At 47.1% G+C, this 25,814-nt stretch overlaps 13 protein-coding genes across 13 annotated transcripts; 1 reads left to right on the top strand and 12 right to left on the bottom strand.

Annotated features, from left to right (window-relative positions):
- The first annotated feature begins 247 nt into the window (after positions 1-247).
- DEU56DRAFT_290150 (uncharacterized protein) lies at positions 248-2,044 on the top strand. The gene is made up of 11 exons (XM_041345502.1): positions 248-480; positions 589-650; positions 708-805; positions 855-925; positions 976-983; positions 1,047-1,190; positions 1,244-1,259; positions 1,314-1,356; positions 1,410-1,418; positions 1,471-1,508; positions 1,558-2,044. The coding sequence occupies exons 1-11, from the start codon at positions 419-421 to the stop codon at positions 1,715-1,717; spliced, it is 711 nt and encodes a 236-aa protein (XP_041209616.1). The 5' UTR covers positions 248-418; the 3' UTR covers positions 1,718-2,044.
- A 1-nt stretch (position 2,045) lies between these two features.
- Positions 2,046-3,201, bottom strand: DEU56DRAFT_289970 (uncharacterized protein). The gene is made up of 4 exons (XM_041345500.1): positions 3,008-3,201; positions 2,861-2,927; positions 2,643-2,802; positions 2,046-2,581 (listed from the first exon to the last, which is right to left on the bottom strand). The coding sequence occupies exons 1-4, from the start codon at positions 3,099-3,101 to the stop codon at positions 2,372-2,374; spliced, it is 531 nt and encodes a 176-aa protein (XP_041209615.1). The 5' UTR covers positions 3,102-3,201; the 3' UTR covers positions 2,046-2,371.
- A 91-nt stretch (positions 3,202-3,292) lies between these two features.
- Positions 3,293-4,654, bottom strand: DEU56DRAFT_856153 (uncharacterized protein). The gene is made up of 2 exons (XM_041355262.1): positions 3,833-4,654; positions 3,293-3,777 (listed from the first exon to the last, which is right to left on the bottom strand). The coding sequence occupies exons 1-2, from the start codon at positions 4,230-4,232 to the stop codon at positions 3,554-3,556; spliced, it is 624 nt and encodes a 207-aa protein (XP_041209614.1). The 5' UTR covers positions 4,233-4,654; the 3' UTR covers positions 3,293-3,553.
- Positions 4,655-5,702: 1,048 nt separating this feature from the next.
- DEU56DRAFT_798251 (uncharacterized protein) lies at positions 5,703-6,688 on the bottom strand (the record flags this gene model as incomplete). The annotated part of the gene is made up of 7 exons (XM_041352983.1): positions 5,703-5,740; positions 5,821-5,975; positions 6,059-6,164; positions 6,216-6,313; positions 6,366-6,427; positions 6,482-6,483; positions 6,542-6,688. Coding segments are annotated over 6 exons (570 nt in total), but the record flags the coding sequence as incomplete, so codon positions are not given.
- Positions 6,689-7,954: 1,266 nt separating this feature from the next.
- DEU56DRAFT_798244 (uncharacterized protein) lies at positions 7,955-9,006 on the bottom strand (the record flags this gene model as incomplete). Its single annotated transcript, XM_041352982.1, has 5 exons — positions 8,888-9,006; positions 8,735-8,840; positions 8,490-8,633; positions 8,278-8,362; positions 7,955-8,111 (listed from the first exon to the last, which is right to left on the bottom strand). Exons 1-5 carry the CDS (start codon positions 8,978-8,980, stop codon positions 7,955-7,957), a joined length of 585 nt encoding a protein of 194 aa, XP_041209612.1. The 5' UTR covers positions 8,981-9,006.
- Positions 9,007-10,263: 1,257 nt separating this feature from the next.
- DEU56DRAFT_798237 (uncharacterized protein) lies at positions 10,264-11,544 on the bottom strand. Its single transcript, XM_041352981.1, has 9 exons — positions 11,405-11,544; positions 11,274-11,353; positions 11,214-11,221; positions 11,020-11,163; positions 10,953-10,968; positions 10,860-10,902; positions 10,796-10,804; positions 10,701-10,738; positions 10,264-10,650 (listed from the first exon to the last, which is right to left on the bottom strand). The coding sequence occupies exons 1-9, from the start codon at positions 11,495-11,497 to the stop codon at positions 10,491-10,493; spliced, it is 591 nt and encodes a 196-aa protein (XP_041209611.1). The 5' UTR covers positions 11,498-11,544; the 3' UTR covers positions 10,264-10,490.
- Positions 11,545-12,650: 1,106 nt separating this feature from the next.
- On the bottom strand, positions 12,651-13,585 carry DEU56DRAFT_798227 (putative cyclophilin). Its single transcript, XM_041352980.1, has 4 exons — positions 13,500-13,585; positions 13,204-13,435; positions 13,021-13,155; positions 12,651-12,970 (listed from the first exon to the last, which is right to left on the bottom strand). Exons 1-4 carry the CDS (start codon positions 13,512-13,514, stop codon positions 12,864-12,866), a joined length of 489 nt encoding a protein of 162 aa, XP_041209610.1. The 5' UTR covers positions 13,515-13,585; the 3' UTR covers positions 12,651-12,863.
- Positions 13,586-13,676: 91 nt separating this feature from the next.
- On the bottom strand, positions 13,677-14,992 carry DEU56DRAFT_289814 (uncharacterized protein). The gene is made up of 3 exons (XM_041345499.1): positions 14,627-14,992; positions 14,217-14,573; positions 13,677-14,169 (listed from the first exon to the last, which is right to left on the bottom strand). The coding sequence occupies exons 1-3, from the start codon at positions 14,717-14,719 to the stop codon at positions 13,831-13,833; spliced, it is 789 nt and encodes a 262-aa protein (XP_041209609.1). The 5' UTR covers positions 14,720-14,992; the 3' UTR covers positions 13,677-13,830.
- DEU56DRAFT_289787 (uncharacterized protein) lies at positions 14,568-16,188 on the bottom strand. Its single transcript, XM_041345498.1, has 8 exons — positions 16,053-16,188; positions 15,922-16,004; positions 15,788-15,878; positions 15,350-15,727; positions 14,926-15,299; positions 14,794-14,866; positions 14,627-14,725; positions 14,568-14,573 (listed from the first exon to the last, which is right to left on the bottom strand). The coding sequence occupies exons 2-5, from the start codon at positions 15,966-15,968 to the stop codon at positions 14,949-14,951; spliced, it is 867 nt and encodes a 288-aa protein (XP_041209608.1). The 5' UTR covers positions 15,969-16,004; positions 16,053-16,188; the 3' UTR covers positions 14,568-14,573; positions 14,627-14,725; positions 14,794-14,866; positions 14,926-14,948.
- Positions 16,189-16,556: 368 nt separating this feature from the next.
- DEU56DRAFT_735012 (60S ribosomal protein L18A) lies at positions 16,557-17,249 on the bottom strand (the record flags this gene model as incomplete). Its single annotated transcript, XM_041348420.1, has 4 exons — positions 16,557-16,706; positions 16,766-16,942; positions 17,016-17,067; positions 17,116-17,249. 4 exons carry the CDS (start codon positions 17,247-17,249, stop codon positions 16,557-16,559), a joined length of 513 nt encoding a protein of 170 aa, XP_041209607.1.
- A 270-nt stretch (positions 17,250-17,519) lies between these two features.
- DEU56DRAFT_798203 (JAB1/Mov34/MPN/PAD-1 ubiquitin protease-domain-containing protein) lies at positions 17,520-19,143 on the bottom strand. The gene is made up of 8 exons (XM_041352979.1): positions 18,973-19,143; positions 18,872-18,922; positions 18,633-18,816; positions 18,459-18,587; positions 18,138-18,401; positions 17,952-18,086; positions 17,845-17,897; positions 17,520-17,784 (listed from the first exon to the last, which is right to left on the bottom strand). The coding sequence occupies exons 1-8, from the start codon at positions 19,104-19,106 to the stop codon at positions 17,646-17,648; spliced, it is 1,089 nt and encodes a 362-aa protein (XP_041209606.1). The 5' UTR covers positions 19,107-19,143; the 3' UTR covers positions 17,520-17,645.
- Positions 19,144-19,384: 241 nt separating this feature from the next.
- On the bottom strand, positions 19,385-20,008 carry DEU56DRAFT_734800 (uncharacterized protein; the record flags this gene model as incomplete). The annotated part of the gene is made up of 2 exons (XM_041348404.1): positions 19,385-19,644; positions 19,693-20,008. 2 exons carry the CDS (start codon positions 20,006-20,008, stop codon positions 19,385-19,387), a joined length of 576 nt encoding a protein of 191 aa, XP_041209605.1.
- Positions 20,009-22,386: 2,378 nt separating this feature from the next.
- DEU56DRAFT_798193 (uncharacterized protein) lies at positions 22,387-23,000 on the bottom strand. Its single transcript, XM_041352978.1, has 3 exons — positions 22,734-23,000; positions 22,587-22,679; positions 22,387-22,532 (listed from the first exon to the last, which is right to left on the bottom strand). The coding sequence occupies exons 1-3, from the start codon at positions 22,914-22,916 to the stop codon at positions 22,431-22,433; spliced, it is 378 nt and encodes a 125-aa protein (XP_041209604.1). The 5' UTR covers positions 22,917-23,000; the 3' UTR covers positions 22,387-22,430.
- Between the last annotated feature and the right edge of the window lie 2,814 nt (positions 23,001-25,814).

Raw genomic sequence — 25,814 nt, 5'->3', positions numbered from 1 at the left:
CCCCTGATGCATGATGGGACAGTCAATCAATGTCGGATGATTGGTAATTGCGGAAAGGAAGCGTTCAACACGGGTGACGGCTGTATATAATGTCGCGGCGTGACGGTCGCGCTGGAACTCAATATTGCCTTTGTAATGGAATGGACACTACTGACTTGCAAGCGCAGTGAGTGATACACGCATAGATTTACTATGTATGCTGATTACGACCTAACATTACAATTTGCCAGGTCAGTATACTTATACGGCATTGTCGTGGCAAACAGTACTGGGGCATTTTGTCGTTTGCCCTCGGGACCCTAACATCATATTTTAGGTATCCTGATATACGACCATATTGTAACCCTCCCGGAAGAAATCGCTTTTATTTGGTGTCGTCCGAAAGCACTATCTGCAATATTATTTCTCATCAATCGCTATGTCGCCCTGCTCAGCAATATATTTGGCATATTTAGCAATTCCCTGCCCATTTCAAACAAGGTTCTACGATGTTGTGCATGTACTCAACTGGCAGGCTCACACCTTTTCTCCGCAGAGGTTTCAACTTTCGTTCTTCTATATCTGTTATTTTGCTTAACAAAGGATTAGCTGTTCGAATTACGTGCTAGTTGGACAAGTGTTGCTTTTTTGCCAACAAGTCTTCGTTTGTGGTGAGTTAGAAGTTTACCGCCAGAAAGACATACTTACCGAAGCTTTCAAAATTTCAGTTATATTGAGTCTTCGCACTTATGCTCTCTACGGTTGCAGCAGACGCCTGCTTTATTGGATGGCAATCATAGGCCTTGTTAGTGCGGCAGGAGGTTTGGTACGTGTTTGCATAACGTTTTGGACTTTGGAATCTGCTAAACTTTTAGGTGGGATCCGTTGGCCGTGATTCAAACAGTGCGACCGACGGTAACTGTCATGAAATATACACAGCAGCAACGTATGTAATTCCCTTCATCGCTCTGCGCGCCTACTCAACAGCTATTGCAGATCCGTCCGTCAGTGAATTCTAAGTTACATTTGCATGCAAATTGATGATGCCATGATCTTTCCAATCCCAGGTCATGGGATGGCATGGGTAGCAATGCTTGTTTACGAATTATTCATTTTTGTCCTTACAGTCTTCAGGACTTGCAAGACCAAGGGTTTCTCGAGGTTATCTCTAATATCTAGGAGAAACATCGTTGATATCATATTTCAAGATGGTATTTTTTTTTCCTCGCACCGGTATCGTAAACACTGAACCAAGCGAGCGCAGGTGTGTTGTACTTCGCGTGAGATTGCTAGAGAAGCTGCGATTCAAGTGAATCTGATCCTCATTCGTTCAGAGCGATGACATTGATCAATCTACCCAATATTCTGACGTACTTCGTGAGTCAACGAATGAATTATTGATGGAGTCGCACGCTCACACCGTGCTTCAGCTCAGTTCAGTGAGCGCCCGTATTTTATAATTTAGTTGGCTATTTCCTGATGGTTGCAAAGGGTGTCGCCAGAGGCAGTCTAGGCGCATTTACTAGTTGGTGGGTTTTGATGTGATACACACGGTCCGATACTGAATATGATCTCCAGCATGTCTGTCACTCTTATCTCTCGGCTAATGCTAAACCTGCACGGATCTATCGACACTGGCATTTTCTCTACCCCCGTCCAGAATGACGATTCCTGGACCAGCCTCGATGTCCTTACTACCAGGGTCAACCTACAGTCCGCGATTTCCTCCTACGATTGATAGGCTGGTATTGGATTTCAAGATCCGAGTTGGAAGTATAGATTGTTCTTTTAGTCATTTCTAGAACGAAGCATGGCATGCGTGCTCAATGTGTGTATTTACATTTATTACTTTGGGCTTGCCCGAGTATGTAGATCATACGTACATTACGAATTGCTGGCTAATTATGTATACGTGTTCGTCCGTGCGGTGGCGCATGTATTACCGGTTGTTGAGTTTCTTTGGTTCTACCTTTTGAGCAGACTCGTAGCCATTCTGCCTTCGTGTGGTGTTTGAGGCCTAACCTACGCCACCTCTTACACAACTCGATGTCATGGCGCAGTGGTCATAACACGGTCCATAACACGTCACGATGAATTTGATTCACGTCAAGAGAGGTAGATGCAATGAATACGAGACTCAACAATCCAGCGATCAGACCACATAACCTGAATCAAGTTCATAACGCCATCCAAGTAGTAGCAAAACAACAGTGCTTTAAATCACAACCGTCCAAAATCGTCACACTGCACATTAAGCCATAAAGCGTTAAGAACTGACATTCAACACACGGACGAAAGGTAGTCGTCTTGTCCACGAAGTAGAAGGTCCTGAAGAAGAAATGATAATAAACAAAGGGATATCTGTATGGGAGTCCAAGTCCTGGAAATGAAACTAGGCAACGACCAAGCCAAGAGCAAGAGCGGCGACCATGCTCATGCCAACAGGGACATATTGGGCAAGGGTACCACCAGTTGTGGTGGCTTGTGCGGCCCCAGCACTGCCGGAAGCAGTCCCGGTAGCAGTACTGCCAGCGGTGCTGGTGGTGGTGGGATAAGACGAACCAAGAGCTTTGATCTCGAACGGCTCGCTCTGGGCGTAGATCTGTGTGAAAGAAACGACGTTCAACACAATTCTTCAACGAGCCTGAGAAACGTTCACGCACGTCAGTGGAGTTCAGAGTGCTAGCAAACTGAACAGTGTAGCCGGTGCCAGCGGGTTGCGCAGATTGCTGCTGGGTGATGGTTTTGGAACAGTCATAGTTATATTGAACGGCGATGATAGCAAGGGGCGCAGGGAGAACCGCAGTGTTTGAGTTGGCGAGACTACAAAAGATGATCAGTTGAGTGGGCTCTCACGCGTACTCAACAAGACCGTACGTACAGAATAGTGAAGTTCTGGTATGGAGAAGTCGAACATGTCCACGAGATTGTGTTCAGCGACGACGCGACTATGAAGAGAATTAAAAGAAGAAACGCATTAAATGCATCAGCATCGCAACGTCTAGATGTCTAGGATTTTGGTACCCACCCCACCAGTCATTGGGACCAGGAGACGTGATGGTCAACTGAGCAGACACAACGCTGAGCAGAGCGGCGAAAGCGAGGGCAAGACGGCGGAACATGGTTGAGTTTTTTTGTTGTGTGGAAGTAACGTGTAAAGACAGAGGACACTGTGAAAACGAGCGACGGAAGTGCTTCGAGCAAACGAACAAAGCTTAAAATACTCGGCAATCTCTGGCTAGGACAATTCATGATTTATTCTCCGATTAATTCCGGGGCTTGCCGCACAGCTGCCGAACTTTGCACGAAGTTACAACGATGTTTTTTATTCGCCTGCATTCATAATATAGTCATAAATACAGACACCTAGTCATACAGCGCGTCCCGTTTGTGGGAGATATTCTGATACAACGAATTTTGGTTCCGAGGAATATAAGGAAAGACGGGGTGATTATGACCTGAGGCCACCCTCAGGACGTCGAAATGAAATACGAAGACGGAAATGAAGTCCATGCAGCGGTGATTGAGGGAATGAAATAGTCATGCGGAGAGAACTGGGCGTGTGTCGAGTTGTTCATGATTTGAAGACACTGATGATAGCCCCAGCGATAATGCCAACGACAACCAGGAAGATCAGGAGTGCCCAAGCAGATCGTTTAGCCCACTTGACCTCAGCATCTCTCATGATCTGGACTAGCTCCTGGCGCTCAGCGTCAGACTTCGTTGGTTCGAAGTCAGCAGGAGCCGTGAGTGGCGAGAGCAGGATGATTGCTGCAAGTAACCAGAATGGTGGGAACACTGAGAGAGATTCGATCAGGAAAAGTCTGATAAGTGGAGGGCAGGTTGTACTCACAAAATCCGAATTTGAACAGATACATAGCCAGTGTCACAGGCTCAGCAGGAGTGGAGTTGTATGCAGGAGGCTCAGTGGCGTCCACATATGGAGGAGGCGCTTCTCCATCCATAGCCATGGAAATGCGACTAAGTGTGACGTATGAATCATGGCGACTCTCGCGAGTTGCACGGGTGCGAGTGACCCCGAAGAAGTCATCGATGGGGTCTGTAGTGTTGTCATTCTGCTGAGGTGTGTGTGTAGGCGCAGCAGCAGAATGAACTGCCTGGGTGGCAGCGGGAAGAGTGAAGGACGCGTGCGTGCCAGTAACGGTTTGTGCCTCAAGATCAATGTTGACTGAGGATATGGAAGCCTTGCGCCAGTTGCCGGAGACTCTGGAGAATTGGGATGAAGTAGACATTTTAGAGCTCTTCGATGAGACAGATTCTTAAAGTATTAGAGATAGGCTTCGTTGGGCTATCGGAAAGCGCAGTGGGGCTGGTTTGTTGGGATGATGGGACTAACATAGCCCTAGATATATACTCGAGAGCTCAGGGCGACGAGAGAAAGCAATCGATCGAGGAATTGCCTGTGGACCCATTGAAGAAGCCAGAAAAAATGCATCATGGCAATTCGCACTGCAAAATCAACTTTTTGAGTAATTGGAAACACGTGGACCCACAACTTGGGGTCTGTCGTTGGCGGCGGCGTGGGACGCGCGGATGCGACGTTTTCACCGTCGAAGACAGACCTACTCAAGTCTCAGAGTCAGGCTGCGCTCTTCAGCATTACTTGGTCTGCAGGATGTTGTCACAACGTTTGGAGGAAAGCATGAAGGATTTCTTGTAACGAATTGCGCACAAAGCAGGGAATTACCTAAAATGGCAAATAACGTGGAAGCAATCCAATTGCACCGCTTCCTTCCAGGACGATTTTTTTTCTTTTTTCAACAATCAATTGGGAATTCCGGCAGCACAGGACAACGTCTGCGCCCGTTCGTGAGAGTCTCAATCCGTGCATACTGCCACATTGTTGCATGAAAACACGCAAGCCAGAGTGGCTTTGCAACTTCACTTTTTAATTGATAGCTTAACCACGAGATATTCCGCTAGGGCGCTAAGACCGAGGATCGAACGTGAGTTTGGGTCTGTATGCAGAACGGTATGGGCTTGCGCAGGACTGCAAACCCCAAAGCCGCAACCGAGGTGCTGTCGGAAGATCTAAGGAGTGTCAATTTAGTGGATCAGTACGTGACCCGAGTGAAAATTCAACCACAGTACGAGCCGAGAGGCTAAGGATTATATACATTGAATATTGTGGAGCACATAGATGTCAGTAAAGTAATTAGAGTCCACACCCATAGATAAAAATTTACATTAAGCCCACATAGCCGCCAGCACGGGTTGTAGTGCTGCGTTCAAGAACAGTTTTCCACTTCAAACAAGAATCTCCGCAACTTCGCATCCAGAAACGGAATCTCATACGAGTCATACCCAGTCTACCGATGGTGAGAGGAATTTGCGGATTGTACGTTGATCCTGGTGGTAAGGACAGCGAGGCTGGGGCCGTCGTCCCGGGCGGGGATGGAGCAAATACCGATGTCAATAGTCTTGTGCAGGTTAAGCATCAGCCGAGACATGAGAGTAACGGATATGCTGTAAGTCGTATTTAATATCAATCCGAGTTTGTCTCGTCAACCACTCACCAGCTAGTAAATGTGGCCAAACTGCCCCTGAGGCCATCCTTGCGAAACAGTCAAACTAAATATCAGGTGCGGGGTTTGTATGCTCACTGAACCAACCTGATTCAAGCTGTGAGTATTTTGAGACTCCATCAATACCCATTCGTCGACTCACGTAGAACGTTAGGATGTTGGGTATATTAACCAGCGCCATCACTCTAATGGTATGCAGATCAGATTCACTCGAATCACGATGTTGCGAGCCACCTCACCCGAAATACATTGCACCTGCGTTCGATTGATTCAGTGATTACTACACGGATGCAACAAAAGATTTACCATCGTGAAACATAATGTCAATAATATTTCTCCTGGTGACTAGAGATAACCGCAGCAAGCTGCTGGTTTTGCAAATCCTGTACACTGTTAGGATGAAGATGAATAAATCGAAGACAAATGAGGCCACATATGACAACCCCAATCCTGCAATTGGATAAGGTCATAACATAAAGTTGTGACTGAGTATTCACTGACGGGAGGCTCTGCAACGACTTTTAAGCAGGCACGCAGAACAGCGATGAGGATGACGTACACCTCTGTTGATAATTTTTCATTGCAGCCAATTCCTGGCACGACTTCCACGTTGCCTGAAAATTTTCCAATAGTGCCCGCCTAGAAACGATCAGTAGATTCCAAGGTCCCGAATTCTATGCGAAAACGTACGCAAGCTAGTCCCGCAAGACCAGCCGTGACGATTATCATCCAAGTAAGCAGGCGCTTGCTACAGCTATAGAGAGCATAAACGCGAATGGCCATTATGACTGAAAATTTCAGTATGTACTAGTAAATTTCTCGCAACAATTTTTTGCTCACCGCAAACGATCATTCCTTGGAGGAAAAGGGCCAGTTGTCTGTATAGCGTATATTTGGAACAGCTAATTTTTCGTTGAGCAAAATAATAGCTATTCAAGAACCACAGTAAAACAAACCTCTACAAAAATAAGTGATGAGCATGCCAGTTAAGTACATGCATGACGAGATATTAAAACCTCATCTGAAATTATAGGCTGGAAATCCACAACCAAGCCGGCGATGTTGCCAAGCAGAGCGGCATAGCGATTGAGCAGAAATAACAGTGCCGACAGGGTTTTCGGACGACGCCAAATAAAAGCGATTTCTTCTGGTAGGGTCACCATATGATCGTATATCAGGATACCTAGATTCAAAATATTGTGTCACCCTCTCGAGATTAAGGAAAAACCAATAGTACTGTTTCCCGCCACAAGGGCGTAAAGGCCAAACAGCCTGTAAATATTCAGTCACCATCAGGATAGAAGGCCAATCTATGTGTGTAACACTCACATTTGCTGCATTTCAGTAATATACATTGTGATGAGGCAATATTCAGCGGGAAAAGGGCGAAAATTGTGCGCACTGCGGTGATCCATTATATACCAGTCTTGATCAACGTTCCTTCCCGCAATCATCAATCAATTGCTATGTATGCAAGCCTTGTGGCAAGTCACACACCTCCCGAAATCAGGCGAGTCAACGACTCCAAAAAAAGGTCTGGACGTTGTATAGCGCTCAGCCTAAGCGCTGCGGCATACTTACTTCCGTTTCACCTCGGCCCGGGTCCACGTTGCACGAGTTACAGGATAGCCTCACGTCGGCAGTGGGTGTTTCATAGGCAGCGTTGTTACGAGGCTGGTATATACTATTCCTTGCTAATACAAGGATCATAGCCACCATAATGACCAAGGGGGATTCGAAAAGAAATTTTGGTAGTGTATATGTACTTTTGAACTTGATGCAGATCAATCTGGTGCAAAAGGCAGGATATTACCTGAAATGGTAAATAAGGCCGAAGCAAACCACAGTGTGCCGTGCGGCCCGTGTATATATGCCATTTCCTACTCGATATGGCACGTTATAATGCGAGACCTTGGCAACAGGCGACAGTGAGCATTCCATGATGATCTTGGAGTGCATAGACGACGACGTATCTTATGCGCGCGCGCTCACTGCATCTTGCTCCCGACGGCTAGCATCGTCCGAGCCGATCGGCTTTCCCGTTGCCCATCACGAACACGACTCACCCAAAAATGTTGGACACGTCAGACAACTGTGCGTCCAAGTTCGCTCGACATGACCTGTTGCTAGACACCACTATCAAGTGGAGATGTCGAAGATAGAAATGCGAGGACAACGTCTTTCAATATCAATATCGCCCGTCCCCCATTGTAACAGGTTTAATTACAGATATATAGAATTACTAGTACGGACAAACTTGAACACTATGATACTTGACGATTAACAAATAGCACGTGGCTTCCGGCGCGGGTGCAGCGTCGTCCACCTCTGCATTCAAGAAAAGGACTGAACGAAAAGAGTTCCACTCCCAACTTGGGAGTGCAAGAATCTCAGTAACTTCGCATGCAGAAACAGCATATAATACCAGTCTACCAATCGTGAGAGGAAACCGGGGACTGTACGTTGACCATGGTGGTAAGGACAGCGAGGCTGGGGCCATCATCCCGGGCGGGGGTGGAGCAAATGCCGGTGTCGATAGTCTTGTGAAGGTTAAGCATCAGCCGAGAGATGAGAGTAACGGACATGCTGGATGTCATATTTAATACCAGTCAGGGTTTGTGGCACCAACCACTCACCAGCTAGTAAGTACGGCCAGTCCGCCTCTGAAGATAACCTTGCCAATCGTCAGGAAGTAGTCAACCTAAACATAAGATACGGCTCCATATACTCACTGAACTAGTCTAATTCAAACTGTGAGCGCTTTGAGATTCCATCAATACTCATTCGTCGACTCACGTAGAATGTCAGGATGTTCGGTATATTCACCAGCGCCATCGCTCTGACGGCATGTAGATCAGAATCACTCATATCACGATCTCGCTAGCAAACAAACTCGCCCGAAATACATCGCACCTGTGTGTAATTGATTCAGTGTTTACAAATACAAATGCGACGAAAATTTACCATCGTGAAATATGATATTAATTATATTTCTCCTTGTGAATAGAGACAACCGCAGCAAGCCTCGAGTTTTGCAAATCCTGTACACTATGAGGACGAAGATCAGCAATTCGAAGACCAATTCGGCCATCCACGCCAACCCAAGCCCTGCAATTAGATAACGTTTGTTACATCAAGTTGCGTGCAAATCGGACTTAGATTTCACTGACGGGCGGCTCTGCAACAACTTGTGAGTAGGTACGCATAACAGCGAGAAAGAATATAGTACGTTTCTGCTGTATATGTTTCATTGCAGCCAACTGCAGAAAAGACGGTCTGATCTGTGTTGCCTGAAAAATGCCCCAAAGATCCCACCTAGAAATAATCAATACAAGAATGTAAAATACTATCCAAAGTCTTACCGAAACTGCTACTGCAAGAGAAATCATGATGATTGTCATCCAAATAAGCAGGTGCTTGTTACCACCGTAGAGAGCATAAGTGCGAATGGTCATTATAACTGCCATTTTCAGTGTATGAAATTCTTGGGATAAACTTCTACTCACGACAAACAATGATTGCCTGGAATACCAAGGCCACTTGTCTGTATAGCTCATATTTCGAACAGCTAAGTTTGCGTTGAGCCAGTATTCAAAAGCCAGAGTGAAACAAACCTCTACAGAAAGAAGTTGTGAGCACGCCAGTTGAGTATACACATAACGGAATAAAAGAACCTCATCTGAGATTGGCAAGAAATCCAGAGCTAAAGCGCAGATATTGACGAGTAGAGCGAAATAGCGATTGAGTAGAAATAACATTGCAGACAGGGCTTTCGGACGACGCCAAATGAAAGCGATTTCTTCTGGTAGGGTCGCCAAATGGTCGTATATCAATATACCTATAATATTGCGTTATCGTCCAGAGACAAGAAACAAAATTGAGCGCTAGTACTGTTTCCGACCATAATGGTGTATGCTTCGAACTTGCTGTAAACATACAGTTGCCATCAGGATACATGCTCAATTCTATGGTGTCCCACTCACATCTGCAGCGATTCCGAGTTTATACTGTCCATTGCAATGAGCCAATATAAGCAGGAAAACGACGTTGAGAATGTGCGGCGATCCATTATATACCAGTCGTGACCAGTGATCAGCGCTCGGCGGCGTTACATGCAATTATGTCAATCAAGTGCTATGTATGCAGCAAGCCTGTAAGTCGGGCACTTACTTACCGGAAATAGCAAGTTGACGACTGCAAAACAAAGCTCTAGACGTAATGTAGCGCTGCACATTCCAGTAGACGAAGGTTCATCAATTGATGCACCACTGATCAGCATGTTACAGCCTCAGGCTAGCCTCTCGTGGGCGGATAGTCCAGATTCATCCACATTGGGCTGTGCCGTTACGATGCTACCATATGGCATTCCTGGCTAAAGCACATGGATCATGGCCATCGTGGCGGTCAAGTGGGATCGAAAGACAAGCTAATGACTTACTTGTACTTACCTTGTACTTGGCACTAATCAGGATCTGAAAACCCCAGGGGAAGTTGTTGGCGGCTATTCACGTCTTTAGGTGCGGATCCTGTGTGCACGAGAAATTGCCTAAAATGGGAAATAAAGCGAAAGCAGTCCACGTTAGTGCCTGCATGAAATTTCCTTCTGTTGATGCCACCGCTAATACCTATCAAGTGGGGCGGGATGTCGAAGATAAGCACTGGCATGACTTCCGGCAGTATCTTCTCAACGACGCCCGTCTCCATCTTGAGAGGCTTAATTAGTTCGTCTAAGTCATATATGATTACAGGCGAACACATACATCATAATAATGAGCATAATGAACATACTGTCTACATAGGGCACGCCCAAAGATGATAGTTACATTAAGCACGCGTAACCGCCGGCGCGGATGCAGCGTCGTCCACCCCTGTCAGTGCATTCAAGCAAATGACTGCAAGAACAGTTTTCCACTCCCAACAAGTATCTCCGCAATTTCGCCATCAGAAACAGAATTCAAAACCAGTTTACCAATGGTGAGAAGATGAAGGTGCGGATTGTACGTTGACCCCAGTGGTAAGGACAGCGAGGCTGGGGTCGTCGTCCCAGGCGAGGGTGGAGCATATGCCGGTGTCGATAGTCTTGTGCAGGTTGAGCATCAGCCGAGAGATGAGAGTAACGGACATGCTGGATGTCATATTTAATATGAATCCGCGTTTATCTCATCAACCACTCACCAGCTAGCAAGTGTGGGCAGACCACCTCTGGTGGCAACCTTACCGATCGTCAGAAAATGGCAACCTAAATATAAGATGCGGCCGCATATGCTCACTGGACCAGACTGATGCAAGCTATGAGCGCTCTAAGACTCCATCAATACTCATTCGTTGACTTACGTAGTACGCCAGGATGTTCGGTATGTTCACCAGCGCCATCGCTCTGAACGCAGATCAGATTCACTCGAATCACGATCTCGCTAGTAACCTCACCCGAAATACATCGCGCCTGCATTCATTTGCTTGAGTATTTACACCACAGATGCAACGAAAAGCTTACCATCGTGCAATATCATATCAATCATGTTTCTCCCCGTGACTAGGGACAACCGCAGCAAGCCTCTAGTTTTGCAAATCCTATACACTGTGAGGATGAGTATCAGTAATTCGAAGACCAATTCAGCCATCCATCCAAGACCAACACCTGCAATTGCCCAAGGTCATTACATCAAGTTGCATGCAAATGAGACTTACGGGCGGCTCTGCAGAAACATTTCAGTAAGTACGCACAGCGGTGAAGAAGATGGCGCGTACGTCTCCGCTGTGAATGTCTCATTGCAGCCAACTCCTGGCAAGATGGCCGCACTGCCTGAAAAACGCCCAAACGATCCCACCTAGAAACGATCAACACACCTCAGAGTGTGAAATTTTATGGGAAGACGTACAGAAACTGCTACTGCAAGAGAAATCATGATGATTGTCATACAAGTAAGCAGGCGCTTGCTACCACCGTAGAGTGCATAAGTACGAATGGTCATTATGACTGAAATTTTCAGTGTAGGAATTTTCTCGTAATAAATTTTTACTCACTGCAAACGATTGCTGCTTGGAAAAGAAGAGCCAGTTGTCTGTATAGCGAATATTTTGAACAGCTAAGTTTTTGTTGAGCAAAACGGATATTCGAGAGCCAGAGCGAAACAAACCTCTACAGAAATAAGTTGTGAGCATACCAGTTGAGCAGTACATGTATAACGAAATAATAGAACCTCATCTGAAATCGGAACGAAATAGATAACTAAGTAGGATATATTGCCGAGCAGAGCGACATAACGATTGAGCAGAAATAATATTGCAGACAGGGCTTTTGGACGACGCCAAATAAAAGCAATTTCTTCTGGTAGGGTCGTCATATGGTCGTATATCAAGATGCCTATAAGATCGCGTTATCGTCCTGAGACCACAAACAAAACTGAGCTGTAATACTGTTTCCCGCCAGAATGGTGTACATGCGGAACAAGCTGTAAACATTCGGTCACCGTCAGGATACAAGGTCAATCTATGCGTGTAGCACTCACATATGTTGCGCTTCCGAGTCAATAATATCCATTGTAATGAGCCGGTTTACAATGGGAGAAAGACGTTGAAAATATGCGACGATCCGTTATATACCAACCTTGATTAACGGACCTTCCCACAATCAAGTGTCATTGTGTATGCAAGCCTGCCAAGGCAAGCGCACGACATTGACCTCCATGGAAACTGTCAAGTCGAGGACTCCAAATTATCCTAGACATGACATAGTGCTGTGCATCAACGTTGCACGATGCAAGGAGATCACTAAGCTCGCATAGGCGACATCAGCATCAAAGAACTCGTGAGTCTCCCCAGGGCTTTACGTTGATTGCTGGGGTTTTCCGACGCTGTATGTGACTTTATCATAACGAAAACCTTTTCTCTATATGATGATATCTGAGGCTCACTAGTCCTCTGGTTTGCCCTCCTAGATGGATATTTGATTCCCGCTGGTAAAAGGGATATGCCATTCCTAGCTGAACCCTGATGAATCACGGAGATTGAGCCAGTATCAGGGGATCAATCTGGGATCAAGGGAGGTGCGAAAGAACAACAACTCGCAACACTTGAACGTTCGAACTTTTGATGGTTGAACTTGATGCATCCAAAATACGCCTGTGAATGCAATGCCAATTGTGGACATTGTGAACGTAATGTTTCATGTTGAATAGATCTACAATCATCTAATCTCTGCGATGGATTGCATATCGATACCGACAAGGTCACACTGCAATCTTCTCAAAATATCTATAATACCAAAACGTACAAGCTTTATTCGTGATGAATAAAAGTATCTTCTTGCTTCGGAACTTTCTGCATTACTCATATATCTTACAATGTACCACTGGCGGAGATCTTGACTTCAGCTTTAGGCTTGCCAGATTCAGATCCAAGCTTCTCGATAGCCTTCACGAGTTCCATGCCTTCGATGACCTCACCTGAGACATAAGTTAGTTCTAATCGACAGCTATCTGATGGATATTCTCACCGAACACTACGTGAGCACCATCGAGCCAGCTAGTGATGATGGTGGTGATGAAGAACTGCGAGCCGTTAGTGTTCTTGCCGGCGTTTGCCATGGACAGAAGTCCGGGCTTAGTGTGCTTCAGTTTGAAGTTTTCATCTATATCAGAATTAGATGCCGTATTCCAAATGCCACTATGACCCTCACCAGCAAACTTCTCGCCGTAGATAGACTTGCCACCAGTGCCATTGTGCCTGGTGAAGTCACCACCCTGAAGCATGAAGGAAGGAATGATGCGATGGAAGCCAGAGCCAGCATATCCATAACCATTTTGACCGGTGCACAGCTCACGGAAGTTCCTAGCGGTCTTTGGCACGTCTGCGTCAAAGAGCTTGAAGACGATGCGTCCAGATGGGGCGCCGCCGATGGTGATGTCAAACTAATAAATCAGATATGTCAGATATGAGTTCCTCGTTGCGAATATCGCCGATGCGACAACTCACGTAAACGTTAGCCATGATGGATAAGAGAGAAACTGAGATTGAGCCGCTTGCGAGAGTTGCTCTGATAAAAGGAGAGTCGGACGATGCCGATCTGAGTCGGAGATATGATCATCGGAATTCGGAGATGATTATCTAGTCACTATGCCTAGAACGTGCGTGGAGAGGCTTGACAGATGGCATCCAAGACGTGTCCCACAACGGCATGCCGCGGGCTACACCGAGATCTAATTTTACAATGAGTCGCCTCAGGTAGCTTTTCGCTAGGCTAGTCAGTGTGTTAAATGAGCATAATGACTGGCCCTATAGTATACTATATACATATGTAGTTGATCTAGCTGCTGAATATCTGACTGAAGAAACCAGTTTTCGCTGGCTCAGCCTCATCCATGTATCTGATCATAATTCTGCCATCCCAAGACACAACCTTGAGCTCGTCCCCGTTCCAATCGCCCCCAAACATCCGATGCGAAATGTCACCGACGAGATATCGCCGCGTGTGCTCTACCGTACTCAATATTGTGCTCCGCTGCAGAAGATCGTCGGAAAGCTTCACACTTTGTCTGCTAGTCAGGAGAAGCGAACCGTGGAATGACCGAGGTAGAAGGACAGTGACTCGTCCATCGCGTGCATATATGTCTAACAGGAATGGAGCAACGACCTTGACCGTATTCTAGACCACTTCAGACGGTACACTACTCGTAATAATCAAACACTCACAATCTTAGCTGTGATATTTCCATCATTGGAGCTTAGCGAGAGGGTAGTGCGGCTACCGTTCTTCGGAGCAGCATTATCTTGGCCCATCAACCAGATATCAGCATTGATACTCCCATCCTTGGTGCGAAGGTACAGGTTTTTCCTGTCTTGAATTGTTTCTCCAGCATTCAGTGGAGGAAGTAGACTGAGGGGTATTTGTATCAGAGGGTCGATCACATAACAGCCTCGTATGGGTTTGTCCTTGAGTATAAGTGAGAGAAAATTGGTGGGCTTGGAGGGAGGCCGAAGCTCCGTGGAACACGAGCTTGCAATTCGTTCGTGCTGTACATGATCTGAATATGCTGGAGGCAGTGCATCCTGCAGATAACAGTCAATGATAGCAATGTCTGGTAAACATTTCGTCAACGAACATCCATGGTATTGATCACTACATGTGATTGATCTTGCTCGGCCTCGACCACCTTTGTGCACTCATTCGGGAGTTCCTTCTCTGAGATGATCATTGGGGACTGACGGTGGTGGAGGTGAAATCGTCAAAGATCATTGGGTGAGTTCGCAAACCAACAAATATACGGACGGAATGCTGCGGCGCTGCCAAGGTGCTGCGCATGCGGCTGCGTACTGCGGCAATCGACGATTAGGGCAGACATCTGTTGGTCCATCAACACCACATGATACTGATTGCAAGTCGCACGTGAAATAATCGTACAAGTGACTCCAGGATACTTCCCACTACCACCCAAATAACCGATTCAAAAGCCCACCTTTGCTGGTATTGTCTGCGCTGGTAAGTTCTTCAAAATATTTGACTCTGATCTGTCCATTTTTTCCTTCAACTCGCAGTTCATCTCCAGCCCAACCACTATCATCAACCATGGACAAGTCTCCAACAAAATATCGTCGAGTTGAATCCACCTGACTCAAATGCGTGCAGTTCTCGGAAAGATTATCGGCGAGCGAGATGGAGCCGTGCTTGTTCGTTAGAAGAAGGAGGCCAATAAAAGATCGTGGAAGAGTGACATTCACAGCGCCGTTCCTCGCGGAAATTGTCAGCAAGAACGGGGCAGCCCCGTGAATAGTTTGCTACCATTCAAATCAACGAGGAAACCAAGGCAATCAAACGGAGAACGTACAACTCGAACAGTGACAGAACCGTGTTCAGAGCCAACATCGAGTATCGTGCGCTTTGTGGGCTTCTTAGAATCAAAAGGTTGAGGGTCTCGAGCGCTGAGCAGCCATATTTGTGCATTGACAGATCCATTTGTCGAGTGCAAGGACAGATTCTTTCTGTCTGCCTCGTCCTCTTCAGGACCTATGGGTGGAAGTAGGGAGGTGGGGATGTCCATGCAAGGGTCTATGACGAACTCCCCCTTAACAGAGCTATTCTCATTGAAGAGATGCAAATAATTGGTTGGTTTGGACTTGAATGTGGGCTGAAGAGGAGTGCTGGAAGAGGATGCATTCGCAGTCACATCTTGCTCCAAGGGGTTACCATAATATGATGGAGGAGGCTGTAAGGAAAATCAGTAAACTAGGACGACTTATGATAAAGGAACTAGAATGTCGCGCACTGCTTCTCCGGCAAGCCCATTCTCGGTATCCGGGTGAGCTTTGAGCTCAGAGGTAGTTGGATCAGCAGAATTATGTGGAGGTATGATCATTCTGCAATGTCAGAAGTATCGCAAAGATAGAGTCGGCAACCTACTTGGTTTTGAGTCTTCTTTGGTGGGAATGAAGCGGACCATACGGCATGCAGCTGCGGCTGCGCCGCGGCTTTGCACAGCACGTCTACAGCCAAGCTTAGATTATGCCGGGCTTATAACATTTGCATCCAACTGGTATAACCTATATCCGCTGACAAGCCTGTTGTGCCTCAAGCAGCCGGCACACGGGTGCCACTGTGGAGACACTGGAGATAGGCGCCATATCACCTATTACTAGCTATTACTAGCAGTGGGTTCTGATTATGTCTGGCTAGCAGAGATCATTTATGGAACATTTAACAGAACATAGGCATGGGGCACCACAGCTGCTCAGCGGGAGCTCTAAATTCTTTGCAAATTGAGGCGTGATGAGTATGAGATCATGCAGGCTAGAACCATAACTGTCAAGTGCTCCGTGTCAACCATTTTGTGGAAGCACCTGTTACAGGACATGCCATATTCCAGAGTTCTGATCACCTGTGTACAGATTCCGCAAAGGGTGGAAATCATGAGCTTGGATGTCATATATGCATGTGGATATCGACCGTTGCAGGACGAAGAAATTTTACATATGAACCCGTACTTAGGTGTGCATACAAATCCATACACCGTGATGCCTTCACATCGTGATAGAAAATCAGAATGTGGAAGGACGGTTAGCAACGAAAGTCGCAGCACTCTTGGCAACACGGTGGGGAAGAGGGAACTTGAGGTTGGGGGTAAGGAGCTGCTTGATGTATGGGCGGCGGACATCGTCGGACTTGGCGATCTCAACAACGCGGAGGATCTGAGGAGATGAAGATATTGAGATGACATCCAAAACAACGGGAGGATGTTAGGGCATACGTGGATCGACCGGAAGCGGGCACGATGCCTGGCAGCCATGTCCTGGTAAAGGCTCTTGACTGCATCAGCACGGGAGAGGTCACGGAACTCCTTGTACATGTTGTGGGTTCCCGATCGCGAGTCGTAGCGGAGCCAAATACCGAAGTTCTTGACCTTCAGAGGCTTTGCCTCATGTATCTGTGACACAGGTCATATAGACCGTCAGCAATCCCGTCCGCCTGCCACTTGAACGGCTGCAAGGGATACACACAACGTTGACACCAATGATTTCACCACTGGCTTTCTTGACCTTCTTCAATTGCCTAGGTGAATGTTACATTGCGCCTAAAAAATACTGGAGATCAACGCACCTGAGGAAATACCAGAACCGGGATTTCGCAACAACTTCGTTAGGCGCAAAGATGCGCATGCGGTAGATTTTAGGGTTGGGCTCGTTGGTGGTGGGCAAGTGGCGTCCGACGACCTGGAATTCTTGAAGGCCCATCTGGTGCAGAATATATCAGTACACATCCGGACAGGAAGAGTAACATCCATCAAGAAAAACAGTTTTGCTGATTTGTTTTCTTCGATAGAGCTCTCTGCATGCATGCCAACATCGTAAATGAGTGGCTCACTTTGAGATTGACTTGTTCTTGAAGCGTTGACGTTGGCGAGGAGGGCGAGACCACTATCTACACCAAGGTTTGAGATAGTTGTTTGTCAATGTTTGTGGCTATGGCGGAGCGCTAATTCTGAATCAGCATCCCTCCTGAGTAAAGCTTGCGCAGAACACATCACACTACGGCTTCAGGCTTGAAAATCTATCGTATGCGATGATGATGCGAAGGGTGTTATATAATGTTGTACCATTACAGCGTACAGAATGTCCCAAAATGCAGTTCTATTCGACAGTCATCGCAGTGTCTATCATGTCTGTGACGCGAGTGGTCCCAGCCTGCTGACTTGGTCGCGAAGAGAAAACGATATCTTTCAATACCTGAGATATCAAACCATGCTGAGCTTCTGCAGCAATTTTTGTGCTGCGAAAGAAAACATAAACTTGGCCATGAGCAGGACTACACAAGAACACAAGAACACACCTATCCTTCACACCCTTCGCAAGTTGATTGTCTTCTTTCTTCTTTTCTTCCTTCTGTGACAAATGAGCATAAACATTTAGTGCACCGAAAATTGGGCGGTGATCTACCTTTGGTGCACTTGATGCCTTCTCGTCCTGTCCCTTCATTGTCGGAACGGGTGCTCGTGTGCTAGACACTGATGCTTGGGCTTTCGAGAGTTTCTGATGCAGATCTACGATCTGCGACACTGCATACGCCCGGTTCTGTGGACGTGTCGTATGAGATGACAAATGAGCCTAGCAAAAGCTTCTTACCGAAATCAAAGGACTCTGGCTGAGCGTGTTGACCCAGTACTTGTTCCACAACAGACCGAGCAGCTCAGTGTCTAAGCTCGATTTGAACACCTCCACATCTAATGGGTAGTACTGGTTCGCGTGCACACCAAAGTCTTCTATCTTGCTCAGGGGAATGGATTGATATTCGGAAGCTGATACGTTAGGAGGCGTGTAATTCGGTGGGTACGTGCGGAAGGCACCAATATCGACTTTGCCAGCAGAAATCGTGCGATTTGGGTCAATCTAACGCACTGAGGGTCAGACCACTAGATTGTGCCAGGGAATTGATTATAGACGTACCACGACGGCCACGAAAGGATCCTGGAACTGCTGGTTGTTCATTTGGGTGTCCACATCTATTCCCGAAAGCCAGCACCCATAGCCTGGATGTGAGTGGTACCAGCCAATGGCGTTCTCCATTCTTTTGGCCTAAGGAGAGTGAGCGCAGGTCGTCTATAAGGCTCACGTTCGTACCTTCTCGCTCTCCGAAATATACTTTACCATGTATTCATTAGCTTCATTCGCAGCGTTAACACGCGTCTCCGTGCCCTGCACAGGAAGTGCAAAGGAGTCCATGATAACCAGCGAATTTCCCATCACCTTGCCTTGCATGAGTCCCATGATCTCATGTGGCACTCCTGATCGTGCATGGATGACCTGCAGAAGAACCAGCATCAGATTGCCCGTTGAAACCTCAGCAATTCGAGCTTTCCATCTTTATTAAAGCGACGGCTGAGATCTTGCATGATTTGAAGTATTGCGGGCTATGAGGGAGGTCATTGAATGACGCGCTCAGGTGGGGTCGCCGACATACTCCTTGTCCCATGGTGCCTCCCGGTTGATCCGCTTGTTAGCCTCGACATCAAAGGCATATATCTCATCTTGAGGTGAAACTTCAAATACGTCGTTCGCTAGCGAGAAGGTCTTGAACGCGGTACTAGAAGTCATGGTGGTAGATGACAAGGGGCCACAAGTGGCGGAAGCAGATTCCAGATTACACAGCACAGATATCATGATTATCCATCATAGCGCATATGGGTGAATTCCTCTACGACTAGTCATAATATATAGTCAACGTTTCGGGAATAATATCCATCTAATGCCTTCGTAAAACATCTGAATGTTTATAGGAGACGTCTCCGTATCATCTGAGAGTAATTCTCCTCTCGCCCTTTCTATCGGAGGCCGAACGTTAGTACCGGCTAGCTCCAGCTAGTGGCCACGAACTAACTCTCCGCTTCAACCGTAGCTCTCCGTTCCTTCTTCTCCTTCAACTGACGCTCCATTTCTTCGAACGCGCTAAGGATGACCCCGTGCCTATTTGCTGCAGCTGGTGTATTGGTTCGAACGTGGTCTGGCCACTCAGATTCTGGTATTGAAAGAGCGGAAAGCGACGAGCGCAAGGTCACAATCGACTCTTTGTAAGCTTCCAGAGATTCCTCATAAAGGTCATAGACACAAATTGCACATCCTGACATGCAACATTCTTGCCTTATGTTAGACACTGGAACTTGGCTGTGGTGAAGTAATTTACCTTCATCTGATGGCGGTATAGGTTCTTCGGGGATCATAAAGCCCGCGATCGTGTCTGGAGCGTTTTTCGCACCGGGGTGCGAGGAGGATGGCAATGGAAGCGACCTGGCCTTTGATGCATCCTCGAACTCCTGGGAAAGCTCAGATATCTTCATGATCGGATTTCTCCCCCGAGCAGTATTTTCTAGCCTGCGGTAGCGTTCAGTAAGATTTTGTCCACCTCTACCTCGATTACTCCAGTAACTTCGGGTGATGAATGGTATCGACGAAACAATGTTAGACGAGCTTGTCGTGGCAAATGAGCGCAAGCATGGCATGTGAGGGCATACAGATTTCGCTATCCTCCTCTGGCCAAGAGACAGCATGCATACTCCTGTCGTCTCGTGAATCGCCCTCTCAAACCGCAGGTAAAATAGCGAGCTTGCCAATCCTGCAAGTCTAAGGTTGACAACTTGATGAGGGAAATGGTCTGAAATGGTGTGCTGAGTCAGCGCCTACTTCAACCAAATGAAGTCGGGCCGGAGCAGTCTTTGCATCATTTTCTCTATCTACCACGGATACCAGAACAATTGGTGGAACGTGAAAGTTGTCGAATTCTGAGGCTGTATCAGATCATAGACCGTGGTCCGCTCGAAGACGAAATTAGACTGTGTCTTATGATTATGCGAACCTCAGGCCGCATGAAATGCCACCCGACATTTGCGATAAATGCGCTGAGCAGCCACAATCGTTGGGCATGCTGTTACATACTAATATTATAGTCTTCATTGCGGCGGGTGGGTCTCCACGAAGCTCGGTCCCTACGTTGCTCCTCTGGGGGTAGCACAGCCTCCGGAATTATCGGTGCTCTAGTCTCTGGGATAGAAGTTTGGCGGAGAACTCACTGAATTCACCACCGTCGGAAAAGGTACCAGATGTGCAAGCATCTCATCTCCTTGCTTGTGATGTTTACCAAATTCTGAGCAGGCACAGCCTGCACCTTTCAACCGTGCAGAGTCGCACAATAATAGATTTGAGAGCCCGGCCACCAAATTTCAACAAACGTCCATGCGGTGGATCTGCGCTTAAAGCACGCGGCCGTGGTCGAATAGTGAAACTTGAATGTCGTACTTCAGGCACTTTCCGCCACAAGTCCCCTTCGTTGACCGACAAGGCCGTCGCTGACGACGGTCGGTCTCCTTTACGTGAAGAACAATGATCCTAATATATTTTGCGCGGAAAGGATCTAGCCGGGATTGTTCGTTTCACCTCTGAGCTACACGCGTCAGTCCCTTGTGGAGACGCGGGGCCGGGCAACATTGGGTATCAGTTAAGTTTCGTATTACTATAAAGCCATTTTGCGTGCACGGATTAATCAAATGGAGACAGGGGGTGATTTGTGCAACGAGTTGGATACACCAAACTAAAACTGATCAGGTCATTCATTGGCGCTCTTTTTTTGTTTCTCGCGCTGGATGTCCACCACTTCCCCGGCGGCCCACACAATTCCGCTCATGCTCGTACTACAATGCTGTTACAGGCGGACCGAATTTCAGTGACGATGGTGCGCACATTCCACTTCTGGTGGATTTCCGAATCCTTCGGTCGCCGTGGATGGAGACGAACGCAGATTTAGCCTTTGTGCACATTCCTCTGAGGCTTTGATCTTCCGATATGCTTGCATCTTCTTATCGATCAGGGAGGACATCACGTGGTTAGAAGTTTGCCAAAATATTTGAATAGTTGCGACGACTCGGGCCCAACGGACGCGTGTCCGAGGATCAGATTTGAATCGTCTTCCTATCATCGCTGCAACAACTGTGACGATGTTCGGATGCACATGATGCAGAAGAGCCTACGTACGTCCGGATACTGCGACCAAATATTCTAGGACCACTCAACAGGGACGAAAAGAACCTTCGCGGCGTCGCGCTATCATTTCCAGCACGGCGAATTCTGCTGCCAGATCGGCAAAGAGCGTTCTCCATTTGGCCAGTCTTCCCCACTTTCTCCTCAGATCACTGTAACGAGTGGTGTGTACGAGGGCCCACGAAGGATGCAATTTTTTTTACTTTAACGAGCACTTAGGCGAAGAATGCGAGCCATACCGGACGCCTATGGCTTGGTAAATCTTCATCTTAGTTCTCGATATAGCTATATAGGATACGGCGGAGATGGCCAGGGAAGAGGGGGCTTATGATGTTTTTAATCCTGCTGAACCTACCTGTGAGGTGGAAACTTTCATCGAACTACAAGATTGGACCACCAGAGCTGCTTTATGAAATTCATACACTGGAGCTCTGAATTTATCACGCTGCTGCCTGCTCAGATCAAGGTCTTCGCCTTCCTAAGTACTATTCGAAATTCCACACACAAACTTGACAGATTGGCGCCTGCGATAAGATCTCAATTTGTCAGTGTCATGGCTTTTAGAGCGCCTTCGAATTCAGTGATTAACTACTGCGTGCCTCAAATACCACTATCGTCTAATCTACATACAGCCTAGGAGTCCCAATACTAACCGAGTCGCATATCTAAGCTAAACAAAAGGAATTTTTTCTAAGCATGCTACAGCTATGCAAGAGTACCATGAACCCTGTGATCAAAGAACAATTGCCACAGAAGAGTGTAAAATGCCGAAACGGTGAGCGCATCATGATGCCAAGGTAGTGGGTCATCTGAAGAACAGATCGCGAGGGTCGCGACATCCACACTTGAGCCACGAGAATTATAATAGGCACCGTAGCTGCCGCTGAGCGATCAGACGCCCACAATGGTCACCATTGCTTTAATGGGCTTAAGCTGATCGTTGGTTACATTGGCAGGGACACCATAGGACCGAATTATTGGAGCACCCAATGTCTGCAGAAACGTAAAATTCAATGCATCTACTGCTTGCAACATGCGAATGCTTACAAGGATATCACCATTCTGCAAAAGAGTTTGTTGCACTATTCGCATACCATTCACGTATGTTCCATGTGTAGTGTTTTGATCTCGTATCAGCACCTGGAATGCATCTTTCAGTATTCATCCGTTATATGTGAATGCTTGCTCTCCAACCTGTTTACTTTGAAGCCAGATCTCAGCATGTGGTGATGCAAGAGATATTGAACCACCTGGTGTGAACGCTGTCGGCCCCAAGGGAATCCTGACATTGTTCGTGAACGATAGTCTGATGGCCTCAAAGGGGCAACTGTCAGTCGTTGGGGACAGAGTGAGGCAAGGAGCGATGCAGAAGTTCATTTTGAAGAGAGCTGCCAAAGTCGAGAGTGGCGCTTGAACAAAACCCACTCACGCTGAACCATTGCAATATTTATATGTTTGCGAACCACAATCGAAAAAAGGGTGCAAGCCCTGAGGTACAGTGGACTACCACCGGTTAGTATGGTTTTGGAACGATGACCTAACAAAACCTAGGAAAAGACCCCAAATGCGGTCTTCATATCGAGACGCCCACGTTCCAGAAACCTGATGTGAACGGAGTTCGCCTAGAGTGATCGAGGGGACACAAAATGAAGATAAATACTAACGGTTAATTCAGTTGACGGTGAGGTGGGGGTTCGATTACGCGAGGAACTGCGGCTGTGATTGTGATGGGTGATTGGGTGGGAAGTGATGCTTTCCCTTCCCCGACCTCGAGGCGTCCAGCGCGTCGCCGCTCTGACCGCGCGTGCATTACTGCTGACTGCGATCATCATTTTTAAGAAAGGTCTTGAGAAATGCAGCGAGAATTGCAGGAAGCTCGCATTCAGGAGGTGCTTCCGAATGGGGAGGTACATATTAATTGCGCTCTCATTGGCTCCAATCTGCTCCAATCATCGATGTTTCAGTATCGACATCCAATCCGTCTCAACAACTCGAGGAAGAAGGCGATGAGGACGCCATCAACATCATAATGATAATGGCGAACAAGGGTCCGACACAGCTATCCTTTCCACAAATTTCCAGAACCGCTATCCTCCTCTATCCCGACTACGATCCTCTATGACCATGGAGATTCCGATTGACATTCCCGGCCCCGAAGATCGTCCCTTTCCCAAAAGGGCTGGAGGTGGTAAAATGGACATGAATTCTTGGACATTTGCAGAAGATGTCCTATAAGATGTCCTCCTTGGCGAGCAATGTAATATAAACCAAACATTAATCACTGGGTGGTTTAGACCCGAGACGCCGAGGGGAGTCGTGCAATAATGACCAGATATGATTACTGACCCAACGATCGGCTCGGCCTAACCAAAGGTGACGAGAATGTGCCAGCACTGGCAGAGCAGAGATTAAAATACCATGACTGGCGCGAGTCTTACAACATGACAGTTGGAAGGCAGACCTTGATAAGCTTAAGGTGTGACTTTTACATAGGGATAACGTGACCGCGAGCAGTTTCGAATCTCGATTGGGTTTGAAACTTTGCTTGACACCCACAGGCACCAACGTTACTCGGAGTGCTAGGTTCAAAGTTGTTCTGTGGACCTTCAGAAGGGCTTCAAGGTCTGCAGCATGTCCCGAGTGTCTCGCTGGTCACCCAATTCCCTGAAAAGAGCTCCCCAATGTGCTCAAATGACATCCTTAGTTTCTCAGGATAGCGCGAAGTTTGTTACTCACCTAAATAACGGCTTCCTCCTCACTTCGTTTTCCACCAGGCTTGCACAACGTATTCTTACCCATGGAAGCCGCGAGATGATTGTCCACGGTCATAATGGACGGCTCAGCTTTGTAGGTAGGTCAATTTGGTCATTTATGATATGTATCAACTACTTAATGTTTAATGTTTACCTATCAGGGCGTCGCGGGCTTGAGTCTTTATTATTTGCTCTGCCTGCATTTCATCGCGCGGAATGAACATCAGTATGACTATGAGCTTCTTCTTTCTCGCGCTTTAAATACCTACCTTCTGGGCAAATACATCGCCCCTCGGTAGTCTCTGACCCTCCAGGTCATATTCTGCGATGGACCCTCAGTCTCCCAACTCGAAGACGTTGTACGGACCCACGGAGATTTCATAGGTTCACCTACAGAACAGCCAGCAGACGCTGAATTAAAGAAAACCGTCAACGGCAAACCCTGGCGTCACAAGAAGCGCGGGTCTTTACAAAGTCATGGGGACGCGATACAAGCTGTAATAGGCGGCATATATAACCAATTTGTACGTTATTAGCCTCATGCTGCATCACACGAAGAGACTGAAAATTAGTGTTTGCGATCATCCACGCTAACCCGTTGGTTGGGTTAGGGTGGTTCTGTGGCCCACCGCTTGTTTCACACTCGCATTCTGCCGCATATCCTGCTGCCAGGGAGGGCTGAGGGTGTGCCCGCAGAATTCCATCAGATGGCACTAGTCATTTGTGAACTTATGCTTATGGGTGGCGTGGATGAGAATCTGTTGGTTCGAGAACCTGTGTCGAATCGTGGTTCTCCGGATCTTGAGGCTGTAGAGACCGTGCAGCCCAAGAAAGTTTCGTGAGTGTGCGTTCTCGGCGGAATTTGTTTTCTGACTAGGTTTCCCCCGTAGGGCTGCTGGTTTCCAGATTTTTCATATTACTCGTCATGACTCATGTTCATTTTGCATACTGACCGCATTAATTGCAACGATTGTCTATAAGTCATGCAAGCTTATGCCATGCGTTGAGCAGGGTTAACTATGAGATGACACAGCTGAGTCGTTTTTGCGGCTACAACGGAAGTCTGTCGGAGGGAGGTACAGACCTTTGATCGGCGACTGGCTGTGGCCATTAAAGTTTCCCCAATGCCGCCGGCCACACACTTACCCAGTGCCTGTGATAGTGACAAATTCATTTTAATTCTGGTGATCTGTGCTCAAACAGGTCCTCGTTGCAGCCGCGTTGGCGTTGGCGGCTGTAAAGCTTCATGATCAACGATTTATGTAAGCTCTTTTGCTTCTCTACACGCCAAATTGATCATCTGACGAACTATTGGAGATCCTCAACCGCTTTTGTTCGTTCACTCCATCTAGTACATCCCAGGCTGACGGCGATGTTCAAATAGGTAATCATGCGCGTTTGTTACCTGCTTATCACACGGTTCCGCCCGCCGGTGTAGCTTTTTCATACCAGTCGATCATTATGCATCATGATCCGTCGCCGCCGATGGTTTGATTGCTACATCTTGGACTGCATTTCGCAG

Source organism: Suillus clintonianus (assembly GCF_016758775.1).
Source record: "Suillus clintonianus strain FC179 chromosome Unknown DEU56scaffold_27, whole genome shotgun sequence".
Classification (NCBI taxonomy): Eukaryota; Fungi; Basidiomycota; class Agaricomycetes; order Boletales; family Suillaceae; genus Suillus; species Suillus clintonianus.
This window is presented reverse-complemented; position numbering and strand designations above follow the sequence as displayed.